The following is a 19,560-nucleotide window of genomic DNA, read 5'->3' on the forward strand; positions in this document are numbered from 1 at the left end:
TGATTCCAAAATATACAAATAGCTCATACAATTCAATAACAAAAAAACCAAACAACCCAATCAAAAAATGGGCAGAACACAACAGCTGAGCCTGCGCTCTAGAGCCTGCGAGCCACAACTGCTGAGCCCAGGTGCCAGAACTGTTGAAGTCTGTGTGCCTGGAGCCTGTGCTCCACAACGGGAGAGTCCACCACAGTGAGAAACCCGCTCACCACAATGGAGAGTAGCCCCCACTCACTGCAACCAGAGAAAGCCCGCACACAGCAACAAAGACCCAACACAGCCAAAAATAAATAAATAAAATAAATAAATTTATTTTTTTTAAATGGACAGAAGATCTAAATAGACATTTCTCCAAAGAAGACACAGATGGCCAACAAGCACGTGAAAAGATGCTCAACATCACTAATTATTAGAGAAATGCAAATCAAAACTACAATGAGGTATCACCTCACACCAGTCAGAATGGCCATCACCAAAAAATCTACAAATAATAAATGCTGGAGAGGATGTGGGGGAAAGGGAACCCTCTTACACTGTTTTGGCAGGAATGTAAATTGGTGCAGCCACTACAGAGAACAGTATGGAGGTTCCTTAAAAAACTGCAAACAGAGTTACCATATGATCCAACAATCCCATTCCAGGGCATATATCGGGAAAAGATAAAAACTCTAATTCAAAGAGATACATGCACCCCAATGTTCATAGCAGAACTATTTACAATAGCCAAGACATGGAAGCAACCTAAGTGTCCATCAATGGATGGATGAATAAAGAAGCTGTGGTACATACATACAGTGGAATATTACTCAGCCATAAAAAAGAGTGAAATAATGCCATCTGCAACAACTAGGATGGACCTAGATTATCATACTAAGTGAAGTCAGAGAAAGACAAATATCATGCATCACTTATATGTGGAAAAAATGATACAAATGAACTTATATCCAAACAGAAATAGACCCACAGACATAGAAAACAAACTTACAGTTACCAAAGGGGAATGGGGGTGAGGGATAAATTAGGAATTGGGGATTAACATATACACACCACTATATATAAAACAGATAACCAACTGTATAGCACAGAGAACTATACTCAGTATATTGTAATAACCTATAAGGGAAAAGAATCTGAAAAAGAATACGTGTGTGTGTGTGTGTATACGCATACCCATGTATAACTGAATTACTTTGTTGTACACCTGAAACACTGTAAATCAATTATACCTTAACTTTAAAAAATAATGAAGTCAATGACTTTTCTCTCCTCTTATCCTGAAAATTTGGCTTTGCCCCCATTCAGCAGTTAGTAGCCAGAGCAGTCATCATTCCTGTTCCCCTCAGGATTGAGGAATATCAAAGAAAAGGGGGGACTGAAACCAGGCAGGACCCTGTGGGGCCTTCCTTGGTCACAAGGAAGACCACCCCCTCCTGTGTCCCCTGCTTCATTTGTAGAAAAGTTTTAGCCTCCTAGGCCTTCCCCAATTTCCAAAGAGCAAATTTAATCAGAGAAGTGAGAAAATGCAGAAACAAAGGAAAACAGTTAAGCAAGTCAAAACAATAGTTTAGCCATAAAACAAAGTCAAGGACCTTTAGTTCTTCCTCAAGGGTAATAGAAAATATCCTGAGTCATATCCTGAGTTGTTTTGCAGATACTAACTCCCCCACCAGATGCAGAAGTTAACTACACGCTGACCATCGGCACACAGACCCCCACAGAGTGGTTGGAACCAGTAGGATGATGATGTTGACTCCTGAAATACCACCCTGTTACCTCACCACCCACCAATCAAACAAACGTCCACAAGTTGATTAGGCACCCTGACCCTCTCCCTCACCTTGCCTTTAAAAACGCTTATCTGAAAGCCATCAGGGAGTTCGGGTCTTTTGATCATGAGCTGCCCATTCTCCTTGCCTGGCCCCATGTTGGGGTCCTGCAATAAATGCTGCACTTCCCTTCACAACCCGGTATCAGTAGATTAGCTTTGCTGTGTGTCGGGCGAGTGAAATCAAGTTTGGTTCAGTAGTTCAGTAACATGCTCAATTACTGGTAGCTATTATTAGCGACTAAAAATCAGCAAAATATTTTAAAAGTTATTAATAACAGCACAAAATATCTAATCTCATAAAGCTTACCTTTTATCTTCCCTTATTTTCTTTTCTTGGCCAAATTATTTTTATATGACAAATTTGAAATCATTTAATATATTTTATTTCAGCCCAGTTGGCACATAAATTTTAATCAAAGTATTATGATTACTACCATACTATGAAAGGGGCGAGTAGTAAAAAGGCAATGAGTACGAGCTCAGTGCTGATAAACATATGCTTTGCATTTACGTAGTGGCTTCGATTATGGGTCTTTTAACATCTGCCCATCAATTTGTTAATGGAAAAAAGCTGGGTCAGGAGGCTGGGCTGTACATGGTGGCTCCACCCAGGGGCTCTGGAAGTGGAAGAGTGCCTGGAGAGGAACTGTGATGAGTGGCATTTACAAGAGTGGGGTCGGAAACCCAGACTGGCAAGTAGGGTTTCTGCAAGCTGCAGGTGACCAACAGATGCATGAGCTGCTGACTCAAGCCCCCCTATTCTAATTGGCCACGTTAGGGCTGCAGTGACTTGTTGACTTAGGATTGTACTCCTGCCTTAAACGAAAAACAGGGCTGTATGTGGCCCTTATGTGTTAAAGAGCACAGACTACACACTGTGTCAGCTGTTTTGAAGACGTTGATGGTTCCATCTTTGCATTGCTGACTTACGCTCATTTCCATATTGAACCTGCTCATTCACTGACTCCACAAAAACCTTTATTGAGCACCTGTTGCATGCCAGATAGTTTTCCAAATCTAGGGATATGGTGGTAAAGAAATCTAACAAATATCCATCCATCCATGTCTTCATGGAACAATGTAATAGATGCTGAGTGCAGTGGAGAAAAAGAAGATGCAGAAGGAGTAGGAAGGGCAGGAAGCACTGCAGAGACATGGCAGTCGAGAAGCTATTGGAAGCAGCCCCTGGCCGGGGAGGAAGCCCGTTCTGTAGAGCTGTGAGACAGAACCAGGGAGTAAACAACTGCGTGAATGACACAAGGGCTCCGTCCCAGCTATTGGACCTGTTCGGTGATGGAACCTGGCAGAGCATAAGCATCTGCCTGGCCCTGGATGTGTTTCATCAGGGCTGAGAACTGTGAGGGCCAAAGAGACAAGCTTCTTGGCTGGGGGTCCCATTACCACACACAGGAGGTGTGTAGACTGGGGACCCCTGTAGCTGTGGTAACTATTTATTTGATCAAGCTCGACAGCAAGAGTTGTCTGTACTTTTGTTTCCACTTAACACAATTAAAAGTCTGTTACATGTAGTCATCCCTCCAGCTACTTGCTTCCCTTTACGTCTCGACAGGAGCACATGTCACACTGTGGGAACAGAGACCTGCCAAGACAGACCACGTCTTTCCATCTTGCAGGGCTGGGAGATGAACCACCAGTAACCGGACAGTGCCAACATAAAGTGGCGGGTGCAGAGGTGTCTGTTTGGCTTTTTTTTGTCTGTTTTTAATATATGTCAACTCATCTTTCTGTTTGTTTTTTTTTTTTAATTTTGGGAGATGGACTCAGGTTCTTTATAGCAAATAGTAAAACTGAACTTGCCTTTGCCTCCCCAAGTTTCAAATAAATGCAGCATATACTGTTTCTTGCATTCATGTAATATAATCAGGTTCATCATCAATACAGAGAAATATTGTTTAATAACACTTGGCTTCAGTAAAAGTGCTGGCATGGATGCACAAAGTTTCTCACTACAGTGGGTCATGCTCTTGGTTACTCACTGTTCAGTGTTTGTGCAGTACCGGTCCTTTGACCCTGTGTGTTGTGTCTCTCCTGGTTAAAAGTGACCTCAGAGACCACCTCGTCCAACACCCTCACTTTAAAATTGAAGAAACTGAAATCCAGAAATGTTAAGGTGCTTTCCCAATGTCTGATAGCTGTTTTGCTGCCATGCTACAGCACAGTTTAGTTAGAACCATTTCAGATACTTGAGACCAGGTACTGCTGGAAGGCTCTGCTTCACTAATTACACATTAGTGTTTTTTTTTTTTTCCAGTTATCAGAAAGCTCTTTTTGCAAGTGAATACCATTGTGGAGCAGAGTCAGCTCCAGTTCCTACCATGAAGGAGGTGTGCCCACCACCGGCTGCACCAGGAGGAGGGGCCGTGCAGAAGTGGGGTGTCCAGCTAATTACACCCACAGTGCTCAGTCCAAGCTCACAGTCTGTGGATCTGACTCCTTAAATGACCTTGAGATTGTGGTAGGATGACCCAAATCATCTTCCCTTCCTTGGTGGATAGCTGAAATCTTCTCAGGCTTCTTCTGTCTTTGGGATGTCTAAGATCAAAGTTTTTTTCCCTTTAAATGAGAAGTTATTCTGTTTTCTGTTTACACCTTAGCCTCCCTGCTGCAGGAGCTACACTGCTGAGGTTTACCTGTGCAGAATCTTGCTGTTCCTTCTCTTTCTTCCAAGTGATTTCCTGCAGCTTTTATACCATGTTTGCTTAGGAATTTGATATTCAGGTTAGCTCTCCAGAAATCCTCAATTTCTCTTTGGCATTTCCACTCTCCCCAACACTGTTGCTCCCGGAAAAGTTTGGGGTGTGACATTTTCTGCTGTGTTACCTTAGGGAAAGGAGCTGGGGGAGGTAGGCCAGGGACCAACAGATGATTCCTGCAGTTACATGGGAACATCAAAGCAAAGAATTACACAGAAGGGCAAACTTCTAGTGAGGCTGCCCCTTCTTTCTAGCCACTCCTGAAGGAAGGAAGTTCCTCCTTTTCTTTAATTCATAGACAGTCACGTTCGTTGGAGCTGCTGTGAGAGCACTCACTCCTAGTACAGGAGCCAGCGTCTGGCCCCCTGGGTGAGTGGAACATCCAGGTGATCTCTCAGCTTTTAAGCCCCAGGGACATAAGTGAACTTTAATTAATGCCCCAGTTTTCAAGAGCCCACTTTTTAGAGAACTGTGTCCTGTCAGTTCTGAAGCCCTTTTACTTCCACTACTTCGATGGTAAGGAAGTGGCTCAGATTTTGCCACCAGCATCACAATCCAACAGCAGAAACAGAGCTGTACAATGTTCCACACAGTAAAATCTATTCTAAATAGATAAATATATATACATCATACACATTTTAATGGAACGAGCCAGAACAGCATTGTGAATTCAGTCTGCCGGGTAACTGCACCTGAACATTTAATTAGCGCAAGCAGAATTTTATATTAAGTAGATTCTTAGCTCTTAAATTTTTTTGGATGAGCAAAGGGAGATGTTTCTAGACGTGGGCCTTAGGCTGACATGCAGGAAGAAGGCGCATTCTGATGAATGTATGTGTACGTGTGTGTGTAACTGGAGTCTTGAAACACATCATATGTGCAATCAAGCCCTTACCTAGAAGAGTTCTCCTTATGAAATTCTAGACTCTGATGATTTGCAACTATACAACTTCTCAACAGGAGCTGAGAAGGAAAAAGAAAGATGCAGTTAAATAAGGGTTACCCAGAGTTTCCCTTCCTGGTACGCGACCTCTCTGTGTCTCTGGAATCCAGGAGGCACAAGGCAAGGGCTGTGACCCGGATTCAGAAAGTCAGTGAACATTAGAATTGTGAGCTGACATCTTGTTACACATGTCACAGAGAAACTTCAGCGGAAGAAGAGCCTAAAATATATCTGGCAAATAAGTAATGAATTAATATCACAGTCAATATCACGTAATGTTTAAGATATGTAAAGGGCTAATGATGCTCTATATTTAGTTAACATAAAGACAAAAGAACTTTCCTAAATTCATTCTGGGTTTAATCTTCCTAATTTTTTCTCGACTGTTTAAGAGCTACAGCAAGAAATTTTCTTCATTGGACATTTTAAGAATATATACCTTGAGGAATTCGATTTAGGAAAAAAAATAAAAGCTTTATCTTTCTATATATAATTTGTCTCCATAGATGTGACTTCTTATATAATAATTGTTATATATACTATTTATAGATTTTAGTTTCCTACCCTGCTGAGCTGAAAAAGGAGGTAGGCTGCTCAGTGACACAGAAGAGTTACAGTGACTGCTCATTTTCATTTATTTTTCCAGTGTGGTTGTAGATTGTATTTCTCAAGCTGATCGTAAACTGCTGATGTCATATAAATATATCTTGTCTTCCCAACCTAGGTGGTTTCCAACAGCTAGTTACCAAAAGACATCATCATTTTACAACAGGAACTCCACACAGAAGGTATGATGGAAAGTCATTTATTTTCCCCTTGATAAATTTTAAAATAAAAGACTTTAATGGAAAATGTTTAGTACTGTCACGTCACGCTGAATGCCAGCAGTACCTTGACTTTTATACACACGGGAAGCCAGGTCAACGTGTACACATTTCCCCATGGCCCTTCAACAGTTTTGCATGTACAAAATTGTCTGCTATTTTGCTTTAGCAAACAGCAACATAATTTAAAACTTTCATGTCTCCTATGTGACACCTAAAATCCGTCCAACATTTATTAATACAGTTAGAAAAATAAAAGCCTTAAAAAATTCATGGTATGAGCTCACGGTGCTAATCACATGACATGAGTTTATGAGTTCATGGGATCTCATCAAATGTAAGATCATTTTAAAAACTCCTACATAACAACTTTCTGGTTTAATTTGTAAGGCTTAAGACTTGAAATCTAGTAAGACTGTTAAGTCGATGTACAAATCAATTACTTGATTTAACTTTTACTTGCCTTGGGAGAGTTAATTCTCATTGTCCACTGAATGAACGCCTTTCAAATATTAATAACTATATTACAGTATTTACAAGCTTTCTTATCTATCCTGAACTGATAGAAAGTTCAGCTGTGAGAAGGGTGAGCTCATGAGGCAGGGGATGCAAGGGAGGGTGTGAGCCTGGAGGGAGGGGCTGAAAGTGAAGCCCCCCGCTGGGATACATCAGGCTCCAGGAGACCAGCCAGCCAATGACACTGTTGTTGTCAGACCAGAAGTAAGTGCCAACAACCAGGACAAAGAGGAGGCCTGGGAAGGTGTGTTATCCCAGTAGGAAGGGAGGAAGGAAGCTAGGCCTCAGATCAAACGAGGCTAAGGACTGAAAGCATGCCCCACAGGCTGGCAGTGAATGACCCTCTGGAAGTTACCTGATTTGGCTGAGGTGCTGGGGATACATGCCATGGATAAGGGAGGGGGTAAGTGCAAGAATTTGTTTTGGCACCAGATAGCGATGCTGATTTGATTTCTACAATATTAGCTGTGCCATGTGCCCTTTTCTACTGTACTTTCTGCAAACTGTCCCACGGAGACCTACCACCCACTTGACCTCTTCAATACACTTGGTAAAGCCTGTTAGTGCTGTGGACAGTGCTGTGGACTCTGCTAAGAGGCGCCCACGATGCCCAGACAGCCTGCACAAGAGGCGCCCACGATGCCCAGACAGCCTGCACAATGTCACAAACCTGGAGAAGTGAAGTGAAAGACTAGATGTGCTAGATTTTATGTGCCTTGTGAATGTGGACGGCATTCTCATTTAGGGGGTTTAGTTTCTTGTGTTTTATTAACACCTGTAAACTAGTCGTTATTTTAAAAAGCACACTCTCCTAGGTCTGGTCTGTGCATGGATACAAACACCACCCCATCTCCCTTGCACCCTTCCTGGTGGTGGTTTAGAAGCTGCTCACAGCAAAATTTTATAAATTAGATTCACTCAATATACTGTTTAAAGCTCTTACGTGAGTCTTTAAAACTTTAAACGTTTCCATAATCAGTAAGGGTTCTCTGGTGGCCCACTTTTACATGCAAATACAGACAAACTGTTAACATGCATTACTTTAGTCAATTGGTAAAGTTTATTTTGTAAGTGTAAGTAATTTTAAGCCATTTACTAATTTATAAATTTCAGTCATGTAAAACCACTACCAGGGCAGTTCTGAGGTATTACTGTTAATTCACTATAGAATTATAGAAATGAAATTATAGAAATAGAAATTCGCTATAGAAATGTTCCTGTATTGTGAGGTGGTGTGAAGTGTGACTGCCCTGCCTTTTGGTGAGCGGTGCTGTCATGGCGCTGACTACAGATGTGTCCTAGAGAGCGTTCATGAAACTGCTTTGCGTGTGCATTAACCGAGCTTCCAACCATGACTGGCAACTTGACTGGCTGGTCTGCCAAGCGAACCAAAATCATAAAGACGGCCACGGAATGGGCCACACAAGTCGAGAAATGACAGGTGTACGGTGCTGCCTCAACCTGGCTTCATCAAAACCCATCCTACTCAAGTCACTTACAAGGAGAACATGTGCAAAAAGCATCCACAAAGCCTATCAGCAGGTTAATTTTAAATGAACTAGACCATGTTTTTTCTTTTAAAATTCATTTATAAAAATAAATTTCAGTTTGAGACCTCAGATACCAAATTGTGGCTTAATTTAATCATGATGGCAAGACTAAAGTTATAAAAACTGCGGTTGGAAATGTGGGTGCTCCAGCTCGTTCACTGCAGCGTGGCCGACGCACTCACAGCCCTTCTCCTATTGGCCAAAATACTCAACTTCTGGACAAACTTCTAGCCTGCCCTTGTCCCCAAACACCACAAAACTTTAAATCTTAGACCTCCAATATAAAACTACTAGTAACCATAATACATTCAAGATAAGGAAAGCCCTGCACCTGCCTCAAGAGACACCACCCCACTGCCCAGGCACAGACACAGCGTGGGGGACATGGGCGTCCACTGGAGCGTACAGCTTATTCAGATGCTTTGTACTGGAGCACGGAGTAAAGTCCCTCCCGAGTCTTTATCTCAGAGCAACAATAATTTAAAACCAGTTTGAGAGCATGAGCAAATCCTTGTAGGTTCTGTGCTGTGAGACGGTAACAGCCTGGCCCAGCCTCCAGGGATCTGTGTGCATCAGGTAGGAACACTGTCGGGTGGAAATGCCAATATGACTTACTGCTTAGACTGTGCTGACTTCGACGCCTGCATTAGACCGATTTCTCACACCAGAAGCTTTCTGCCTCAGTCAGAAAATTGAGGGACAGTAAAGAACTGAACTAAGGAAAAAGTTTCTGGCCTCCAAATCCCCCCCCACACAAAAGCAAGATTCAAACTACTGTCCTCTCTCAGTGCAGACAAGGAACTGGCTGATATGAACGCAGTGTTCAGTCTGTGGAACAGTGTGATGCAACAAAACCCTGATCTCATGCAAACCCGAACCAGTTAACTGCAGCGAGAAGACAGCCCCGCTCAGTGTTCTCTCATGAATGCGACTCTGCACACGAATGCACGGGGCTCAGACCTCACTGATGGTCCTCTCTGAAGGGCAGTACTCCGAAGGGCCTGCTGAGGACATGTAGAAAGACTGCGTTTTCCTTTTCAATCGGGCTCTTTTGTTGGCCAGCACCAGGCTATACCGGCTTGAGTTGATGATTTCTGAAATGAACTTTTTGCAGTCTACACACACCTCCATGGTGCTCCAGTCCTCCATCAACTCTTTGGGAAATTGGAGTTCTTCATCTGATTTGTCCGCAGACTTGGATTTTGAGGACAATCTGGAAAAAAACAAAACATTTACAACATCCATTATTGTTACTTATAGTTCTACTGCAATACTAAGAAAATATGTGCAAAAAAAGTAAACCTGTTGGCAAAACATGATGGAATGGGTGGGTGATTTAGTCATGTCAGTTTTGTCCAAAGAAGAAGTTATAATTGGCGACAACTTTCCAAAATATTTTTGGGGACTTCTCTGGTGGCGCAGTGGTTAAGAATACACCTGCCAATGCAGGGGACACGGGTTTGATTCCTGGTACGGGAAGATCCCACATGCCGCGGAGTAACTAAGCCCGTGTGCCACAACTACTGAAGCCCATCTGCCACAACAACTGACCCGTGTGCTGCAACTACTGAAGCTGCGTGCCTAGAGCCTGTGCTCCACAACAAGAGAAGCCACTGCAATGAGAAGCCTGCGCACCGCAATGAAGAGTAGCTCCCGCTCACCACAACTAGAGAAAGCCCACATGCAGCAATGAAAATCCAATGCAGCCAAAAAAAAAAAAGACATGTCAAATTATTTTTAAAAAAAGGAACAAAATTTTTAAGAAAGAAACCAGGAAACCTTTTATTAAGGAATAATAATACAGGACTTCCCTGGTGGCGCAGTGGTTAAGAATCCATCTGCCAATGCATTCAAGCCCTGGTCCTGGAAGATCCCACATGCTGTGGAGAAACTAAGCCCATGCGCCACAACTACTGAGCCTGCGCTCTAGAGCCTGTGAGCCACAACTACTGAGACCGTGTGCCATAACTACTGAAGCTTGTGCACCTAGAGCCCGTGCTCTGCAACAAGAGAAGCCACTGCAGTGAGAAGCCCGTGCGCCGCAACGAAGAGTAGCCCCCACTCGCCGCAACTAGAGAAAGCCCACGCGTAGCAACGAAGACCCAACGCAGCCAAAAATAAAAATAAATAAATAACGTTATATTAAAAAAATACTACTACTAAAAACTCTTAGTATACCTTCTAGAATTTTTGGAAAATAGGATATTCAGAGTATTCACCTGACTACTATACATAGATAGATCATGAACTTTAACAACCGAAATGAAATGAAGTACATGTTGCTAATCTCTCTGATGATTCAGAGAGAACTTCAAGTTCTTTCTCCAATGACCCTGTGTCATGGTTAATGAACATTAGTTAACTGTAGATGGTAGGTCAGACTACAAGAAACTGAAGTAAATTTATCTTAATCCTACAACAAATCCTGAAAAATTATCTTTGAGCCAGCTTTCTTGTCATTTTCGTATTTATCAAATGTGCTTCCCCCTCCACAACAATTCTCTATATCTGGGTGACTGACTATTTGGATTCCAGAGAGCTGGAGTTAACTAGACCAACATGATCATAAATGTTTTGGGTAGTTTTTGGAAATATCTAGGAACCATCTACTCATTCACTATTTTAATTAAACCAAACAGGAACGTAGAGCTAGTGCAGGAAAGAACAGACCGTAGTTCACCTGCCCTGAGCCCGTGGACAGCAGCCCATACTCAGAGGTCAGGATGGGGACCGAGCACAGGGGTAGGAACTTTGGGTACAGGTTAATGCTGGGCTCTCAGCTCCCTCAACTCACTGTCCACAGACCCTGACATGCAGAATGGCCACCGTCCAGCATCTGGCACCAACACCAGTGTCCCTCCCAAACAGGAGGCTGCTGGTGCATAAAACCCCAACACCCTGGGCCCTGCCAGCGTGTGGTCTGACCTCCTGTCTTTCTTAAGGACCAACACTAACCTTACTCTGCATTAAATGCAAAGGGATTGGTATTCGGGCACCTTTTTTCTTTTAAATTGTCAGCTCTTGGCATAAAGCTTTATTTCTGCCTTTACAATAGGAAAGTAAGCCAAAGTTATCACAGACTACTGTAAACACAGGATTAAAAAGATTTTTTTCAAAACTAAAGAAGGAAAAAGATTAGACTGTTATGTGCAAGTTTCCAACTCCATTGAAAACAAGGTCAGTTTTAAAGATGACTTTTAAAGGACACACAAAAGTAATTACTTCCAAAGTAGAAAAAAAATTAAACTGAGAGATTAAGTGTCTTTCAGGGAGCTAGCCATCATCCCTTTGTCATGTGACCATTGGCAAGTTTTGGAGATTTGTGTACAAGTCAAAACTATATTAAAACCAAGCCACCCACCCACCCAAACCCCTGCAAGCCAAAACCCCACCATATCACCACAGTCCTCAAAAGAGCTCTCGTCTTTCACAAAGATGCTCTGGAGACCCGGCCCCTTGCTCACCTGGCAATGCTCCGAAGTGGCCGATGGTGGCCAGTGGAGGGTTTTTCTGGCCTCATACAACTTTCCCCTCTCTGCAAGGCAGAAGGTCCCAATGAAAAGATAGGAAGGGTGGAGTATGGCTTGGAGGGCAGCCGCATCTAGTATCCCAAATAAAACTGAGAATGAGCAGTACTGTTAAAGAGGTAGAGTCAATAAAATTAGCACAAGTTGTGATTTCACTAAGCTTAGCTTACCTTTTTGCAACACTGTGAGCACACCGGCCTGTACACAAAATCAGAAGTGTTACTCAGCGTGATAACCATGAACGCAACTGCAGAGTTAGAGAAGCCGCAGGCTGCGTGGCTGTGAATTTCTACAGTAAGTCCCCTGGACACTCTGCTGCTTCTATCAGAATGTAACAAACTGAGACAACTGGATTGCCAAAAAGACAATCACACTGTAAAACTTAACTCTTACACTGTGTCCTATGAAAGGATCAACTTACGTCTGTTTGGGATTTTCTTACTTGTCTATCCTGGGATCACGTGACAGTCACATCTATTTTTTTCTGTTCAAACATGACATATTATTATTAGACCTATCTTGGATATGAAAAGAAATACATGCAGAGAAACTTTCCAGGCTTAATATCAAATAATTGTACACTCTTGAAGCAATCACTATTACTAACTTACAAGCACAGCACATGATAACAGACTAGATTATTTCTAATATTGTTCCTCAGAGAAAATTGATGAAACAGTGGATCCTTGACTGCTGTCATCAATTACAAAAGCCTTACCTCTTACAGAACTGACAGGTATAAGACCAAGTGAAGAAGGAAAATCTCCTGGTTCGGCAACAAAAGCAGAGCTAAAAAATAAAAATTTTAAAGGAGAAAAAGGCATTGCCAATAGTTAATTTCCTAATTTGCATGTTTGGACACACATTTATATGTGGAAAGTTTAGTAGACAAAGGGAGAAGAGCATTTAGAGACCCTTTTATTAAGTTTGGTTCTGTGATAATTATAATCTGCTCTGTATTTGATCATAATTCTACCTTTAAATGGTAATAAAAGGCCACAGTTCTCAAGGGTCTTGCCACCATGGAAGCAACCTGAAGAAGGTTTTGAAAAAGTGTTCTCTGTTTCTCAGATACATTTTCTCTACAATCCTTTAAAAGTATAACAACTCAGGGCAGACCTTGTTCTATGAAGGCATACCATTATTTATTATGGTGGTTTTAACCTTCTGGTTTTCAATTTCTCAGGGAGAAATAAAAATATTCACTTTTGTGAGCAAGGCAGAAGAGGGGACTGCCTGCCGCGGGGTAAGCCTCTTGCCTCCTAGAACCCCCCCAAAATCCTATGCCATCTGGCCAGCAGACAGTGTCCTCAGGGGACATGCCTGTGACTGACCAATCTTCTAACCCTGCTGATCCATCAACTGTAAGTGGCTCTACCTTTCCTTTTTTCAGAGCAGTGTAGACATCTTTATACTGTTGGTATTTTTCCAGCTCTGCCTTCACCAGGACCTGACGAATATGCATCACCTCCTCCACAGTAAGTGCTAGGCATTCCACTGGGTAGCAGAATTCCTCCTGAAATTCAAAATTCCACATGAATAAGAAGCTCCCACCACCCTTCTGGCAAGGCAAAGTTCCCCGTCAGATCAGTCACCTGTTAGTAGCTTCAGAGAAGAAAAGAGGTTTCCCAGTAAACACTGGAGCAGAGCTGGCTCACTCTGGGGACCACACAATTTCTAATTACACTGAGACAAGAGATGGCAGAAAACTTCTGGGGACCATGTGAAACACTGTAGCCACTGAAATTTCCAATTAATAAAATTTCCTCACATTTGTTTAGATGTTTTGCCTCAGGTATCTCTATTCCATGAAGTGGAGCTACATATCTATGCATTGAAATCTTGGGGAAAAAATGTTATTGTTCTAAACCAAATTTCTGTCAGTTTTCTCCTATGATTACACAAAGATATTATTTAGTTTTGTCTTGTATATATCTGCTAATAGATAAATAGCAAATCTACAACATTGGTACTGTTTTAAAAACTGATTTGTGGTACCCAAAATAGCCAAAAGAAGGTGGTTAGTGATTGATATTGAGAAGCATTATTTAGTGGTAAGTTACATCAGCACAGCCTAAAAACTCCTAACAGTGTGAGTGGAACTGGACCTGGAAGCCAGCAGGCACTCCCGTCAGGCTGCCCACGCTCTCCAGATCTCTCATCACTTTTAAACAACTGCGGAAGCACAGTCCGCACTGGACAGATGTAGAGACACTCAGAGAACTCTGACGATAAATATCGAAGTTGGCTGTCTTATGTTAATGGTTTCCCTAACAACAGTGGAGGAAGATGTTGATGTAACTGATCCCACTGAATAAAGAGCCTCACACCATCTGCTCCCCAGCCGGCCCTGCGCTTGATTGGTGGGCCCAGTAGAAAGACAGAACAGTTTTGTGCGCCCGCACCCTGCTGGGCTTCACAAGGGCCATTGTGGCAGAGCGACACAACCCCTATGTCCTCGGTGCACACACGCTGGTAACTCACGCCCACACACACAATAGTGCTGCGCACAGGCATTCTGGAATCAAACAAGCCAAAGGAGACAGCACAGGACTATGAGTGCAGTCAGTTTATGTAGTTTTAACATTTAGTTCTGTCTTTCAATCAGAGAAAAACAAAAATAAATTTAGGTTGCAAACTTGAAAAACATTAGCATTTACTAAAAAAAAAAAAAAAGTCATTTGCAGAACTACTGCTTCTTACAAATAATCAATAAAAAATCATCTCTGTTCAAGCTAACTTAGGGAAGATTAAATTTTCTAAAAATGTTTTGGAAAAGATCCTGCAATTGAACGTTTAAGATGAAGAGCTTAGTATCTGGAGGGTGGGAGGAGGATAATTCATGTGCTCTAGGATGTTTGATATACTCAAAAAAAAAAAACCCACCATCACCCAATTTTCTTTCAACGGGAAGAGCTTTCAAAGTTGGCATGTCCCATATTTCCTGAGCTTCGCTTGACCCTGAGAACAGAGTGTGGGAACAGGCTCACCTCTGAATGCTGGGCATCACAACTGTGCACAGATAGTAGGGTCAGCTGCACACGTCTGAACAGTGACTTTTCTCAGGTTCTGACACAGTTCATAAGCAGTATCCCTACGGTCATCTTTATTCATCAGCAACAAGCATGACTATCGTACATTTTCTGACAGTTACCTATGTGACAATATTGCTGAGCTGGAGTAAAATAACGTATGAATCTAGCAAACAAGCAGAAGACCACTCCCTGAGATTGGCTGTCGTGTATTAGGAAGATGGCGATGGTGCCAACGTCACAGCTGCTACACCTGGGTGGTGGGGACGCTCCACACAGAGCAACCCAGACAGCCTGCAGTTCCCGCCCCTCAGTCTCAAGTCATAAAAGGGCCCAGTCGAGCACACTTCCAACTTACTGCTTTGACCCATACACAAATCCAGTGTTCCACCAGATGTAATAAGAAATTGTGGATTTTTTTGTGTTCTTGTTCTTTTTTAAAATTTCAATCAGATTATCCTTTAGTTAAATACCTTCCATCAGGTAAAATGCTAATGTTTTAATTCTGATGCTTTCCCAAGGACAACAAAACTTTAATGCAACATGAAAGAAAATAATAGTTACTAGAATAGCTTTCATTATTTTTTTCAACTGACAAAAAATATTAATTCAACATCCCCAAAGCCAAATTAAACCTTAACAGATCTTGCTGAGATGCTGATGCCCCAAAATGTGAAGAGCACTCAGGGTTCTACCCATGAGCCGAGCCCTAGTCCCCGTTGTTACGATGGGCCAGGTCACGCCTGCAGCAGGCACTGACCTCAGTTCATGGCATGGACTCCAGGGACCAGAGCTGCACAACTCTGATTCTCTGGCTGCTCTGTGCTTCAGTGTGGTTTCCAAATTTAGGAAAGGGAAGCTAAATCTTAAAGAATTTTAATAGAGATTACAATATACTGTAGGAGCAGATGTGCCTTTAGAACTCACTGTTACGTATGTCACCAAAATGGCTGAGTTTTTGTTAAATATTCTGATTATATTTACCATTCAAAAGGGGTCAGAGTTAGGGAGCACAGAAATCAGACAGCATGGTGTATAATCTCTGGTTACTGAGCCAGAGAAGTGGAAATGGTCCTATTTTATAGAGTGTTCTTGGTTAGCAAAAACTTCATAAATAAGTAGCAGATATTTGACAATTATCCAAAACAACCATTGGTTTTTGTTTTTAATAAACCAAAGGAAGGCAGATTTAAATAAAAATAGCAAATATTAAGTTTAATTACTCTTTTCTTTTTTCAAGTTCACCTTTAAATTTCAAGGTGAATTCTCTGTCTAAAGTCACATGTAGACTTAGTAGACAGACTGTTTGGGGAGGATTGAAAATAAAAATGTCAGCAGATCTTCAGAAACAGCAGCAGGAGGGACAGGATTAAATGCCACCTCCGCATCTGACCATGTGCTCACAGGGCCAGATCGAAAATGAAAAAAAGAAGAGATTTATCCTGTATTTCACGGCAAATAAAGAGAAAGGAATCTGTTGTACCTCATTTACATTCAGTCTCTTTTCTAAACCAAGATGGGTCATAAAGAAAAACAAAGAAACCAGCTGCTGGTTCGCTTATCCAGGACAGGTCTGGTAAACAGAGGACTGTGGAGAGCCGGGCTGGGCGGCTGCCGACACCTGGTCAGCAGGTCAGCAGCTCGGGTCACATTGGGGGCAGGGGAAACCTCAATATGGTCCGAGGCTTTTTATCCTACTTAAGTTTGGAAACTATTATACTTCCTTTAAAAAATGTATTCTGTATGAAAATCTCAACAACAATACAAAATGAGAATTATTTAAAATATTTTAAATAATCACATCAATTAAAAAAAACTTCAAATTTCTCTCTTCAGAGAAGCACGGTGTTTTTTCATAACCACCACATAACATCTTGACCATCACAACACAGCTTTAAAGGTGCTGCAAAAGAGAAAGAGTGCCCAAGCCTCCCTGGCCAGGCAGCTGAGTGTGTGGGCAATGGCTCTTCTGAGGGTGGGGCGGCCCTGGGCTGGGGGAAGGCCCTGATTGGGGGGTGGGGGGTGAGGGGACATGGTTCAATCAGGGGGCTCAGAAGCACCGCCCACAGCCCCTCTGTGCTGATGCCGCTGCATTCTGAGTTTGTTGTCCTTTCACTATCGTCCCGTCAATTGAGATCATGGTGTGATCTACGCACGCATCTACCAAAGATTGGAATCAACAGTCAGAAGCAAAGTGTCCATCTAAGCTGTTAATTTTTGCAGAGTGCGGTAGCTGAGGGATCACTGCCAAAGAGGCAGAGAAGAAAATAATTCCCAGAACCAGCAGAAAGAGGCCAACCTTTGCGGATTTCCACCTGCTGGTAAAAGCTCTCTCACACAGATAATACATAGCCCCTGCTACCCCCAACAAGGCTGCCTCCAAAGGGTGAGAGCCGAGCAGAGAAGCTGTTTGAAGGGTAGAAAAAAGCGGTCGGAAAGGTGTCGTTGGCCATACTCTGGTTATCCTAGGAACCTGAACAATAGATAAAGGAAAAGAAAACGGCAGGGGAAAAAGAAAAGGAGAAAATAATGCTGAATATGAGTGACCTACAAATAGCGATTACAGAGCATGAAACAAAAATAAACAAAACAGAAACACCACGGAGGACGTTAATGGTAGATTCCACATGCAAGTCCATCTGCATCCACATGTATCAGTCAGGAGCCCAACCATGCCTAGAGAACCTCAGAGTTCACATGGCAACACTTCAGCTTTCCGGAACTCGGTTGTCCTGTGAACACTGAGTCTCCTGCACGGGGTTCGGGGGGATGCAGGCCAGAGGCGAATGCAGAAACATACACCACGCAGCTGCCCCTCCCCCAGTCGGTACTTAAAAACAAGTCGCCTTCATTTAGAGGCGTCATCCACAATCATCTGACCAAATGATGAAAAGAATTACACTTTCAACATCCTAAGGAAAGGGAGGAAGATACAATAAAAATGAAAATCAGTAACAACAAATACATTTCTGCCATTTTTAGTTGAGAGCTTATAAATACAAAACGATTCCATGTTTTCTAAAACATAGCTAAAATTTTAAATTATCATACTTTTAAAAACAATACTTACCAAGCTAGACGGCACTACCATTAAAGGAGTGTGATTTTATGGATTTCCCAAGATAAGCTACTGGCAAGAAAAGTCAGGACTTTGACCTGGAGGTTCTTTTGTCTCAGCTGGCGTCTAGAGGCACTTCGGGGGCAGAGTTCTGTGCCGACCACAGGTCTCCCCTGCCTGCTCACTGAGCCACTTCTCCGCCATGGCATGTGGGTTGTATCTTCCTCTCCTTCTCCACAAAAAACAACTGACAGCCGGACCACACACACCGAGTTCCCCTTCGCCAGGAAATATACCTCACGGGCCTTTCTTGGTAAAGCTTCCATCACTAGCCAAAAAATCCTTGTAGTTGATCTGACAGTTTCTTTACACTGATAATTTTAAAATTTAAGTCTAACCTCAACAATGATGTCATATGATCACAAGGCCAGGAACGCAGCTGAATACTAAACTGACTTCTAGGAAAAGCTGTGAAGAAAAGAATCTCCTAATCGTTGGACTTGTGAAAAAAAACAAAGGAGTTCTCTCTTTTTCAGTTGTGACAATAACTGTATTTTGCTAAATAACTTATTAACAAAAGTCTTTGGATTTTAAACTTTGAACCTGTCGGGTTAGAGTTCTGTTGTTCAGTTGGTAAACCACTGATGAGGCTGTACTTCACCATATATCAGTGTGTGGTGATTATTTTGGAGTTAGAGGAATCCTAACAGGAGTTGCCACGAAATCATTAGTTCTTTAATCACATTATTTGGGAATAGAGAAGACTGATCAAATTTCAACACTATCAGCATGGTCAAACTTCGTTTCTTCACAAGATCCATACTATCTCCCTTCACCTGGATGGAGGGACCTCTATCATTGCTTCATTTGAACCCCTGATGATTCATCACAGCGTAAAAGTATGGACTGAGTGTAGTCCAGTGTTTTATTCATGAGAATCTGAAGAACGATTAGGTATCAGGTTGGCTGCTGGTAGAATTATTGACTGAAGCCCTGCATCTTGCCTGCAAGTATTTCAGAAGTCAAGTGGGACAGAAAGAGTCTTTGCAGGCTTCCTCTGTCTGGCAGACCTGTTAGCTCTTCCTGGAAGGGCCTCGTGTGCCACATCCCCTGTCTGAGAAATGAGTAGCCACTACATGAGCCTGGAAGTCTCCGGAAGACAGCAAAAACTGTCAACCCGTCCAAATAGCTGTTTTGGCTCCAGTATCACAAAACATGCTTGAAAACAATGAACAATGGTTTTTCATGGATCAAAATTCTCCCCTTGGACTTCTGCCTCAATAAAAGAGTCTACTGTAGTCAGACTTCACTAAGTTTTCTGTTTAGTTTCAACAATTTTTAAGTGGATTAATGCTCTTTGAAAGGAAGGAAGTATTTCTTTAATAAATATCCATACTTTCAACCATTAATAAGTCTTCCGGGAAAAAGAAGGTACTTTAAATGAACAAAGAATGGTCAGACTTCATTTGGGTTACTCTTAGGTTTGGTTTGGTTTTCTTTAGCTACTAAAAACCAATAAGGTTATTTAAAGTTCAGTCTAGCTTTTGGAAGCTTCTCAAGGAAGC

General features: G+C 42.2%; 2 protein-coding genes across 25 annotated transcripts in view; one reads left to right on the plus strand and one right to left on the minus strand.

The window, feature by feature from the left end:
* The window catches only part of PRELID3A (PRELI domain containing 3A), an 82,302-nt gene extending 69,151 nt beyond the window's left edge, over window positions 1–13,151 (plus strand). For 5 of the 19 annotated variants that reach the window (XM_067015804.1, XM_067015808.1, XM_067015795.1 and 2 more), the window contains one exon: window positions 4,104–5,976. In XM_067015804.1, coding sequence (XP_066871905.1) covers window positions 4,104–4,171 — 68 coding nt within the window. In that variant the 3' untranslated portion in view covers window positions 4,172–5,976. The other 14 variants (XM_059039919.2, XM_067015790.1, XM_059039918.2 and 11 more) reach the window with 11 other exon arrangements.
* The window catches only part of SPIRE1 (spire type actin nucleation factor 1), a 212,814-nt gene continuing 199,531 nt past the window's right edge, over window positions 6,278–19,560 (minus strand). For 3 of the 6 annotated variants that reach the window (XM_059039860.2, XM_067015786.1, XM_067015788.1), the window contains 6 exons: window positions 17,237–17,410; window positions 13,284–13,421; window positions 12,624–12,694; window positions 12,076–12,103; window positions 11,843–11,979; window positions 6,278–9,591 (listed from right to left, as the gene is read on the minus strand). In XM_059039860.2, the coding sequence (XP_058895843.1) occupies window positions 9,333–9,591; window positions 11,843–11,979; window positions 12,076–12,103; window positions 12,624–12,694; window positions 13,284–13,421; window positions 17,237–17,410 (807 nt within the window). In that variant the 3' untranslated portion in view covers window positions 6,278–9,332. The remainder of the gene's footprint in view (window positions 9,592–11,842; window positions 11,980–12,075; window positions 12,104–12,623; window positions 12,695–13,283; window positions 13,422–17,236; window positions 17,411–19,560) is intronic. The other 3 variants (XM_059039865.2, XM_067015787.1, XM_067015789.1) reach the window with 2 other exon arrangements.

This window comes from Kogia breviceps, chromosome 15 (genome assembly GCF_026419965.1).
Source record: "Kogia breviceps isolate mKogBre1 chromosome 15, mKogBre1 haplotype 1, whole genome shotgun sequence".
Taxonomy (NCBI): Eukaryota; Metazoa; Chordata; class Mammalia; order Artiodactyla; family Physeteridae; genus Kogia; species Kogia breviceps.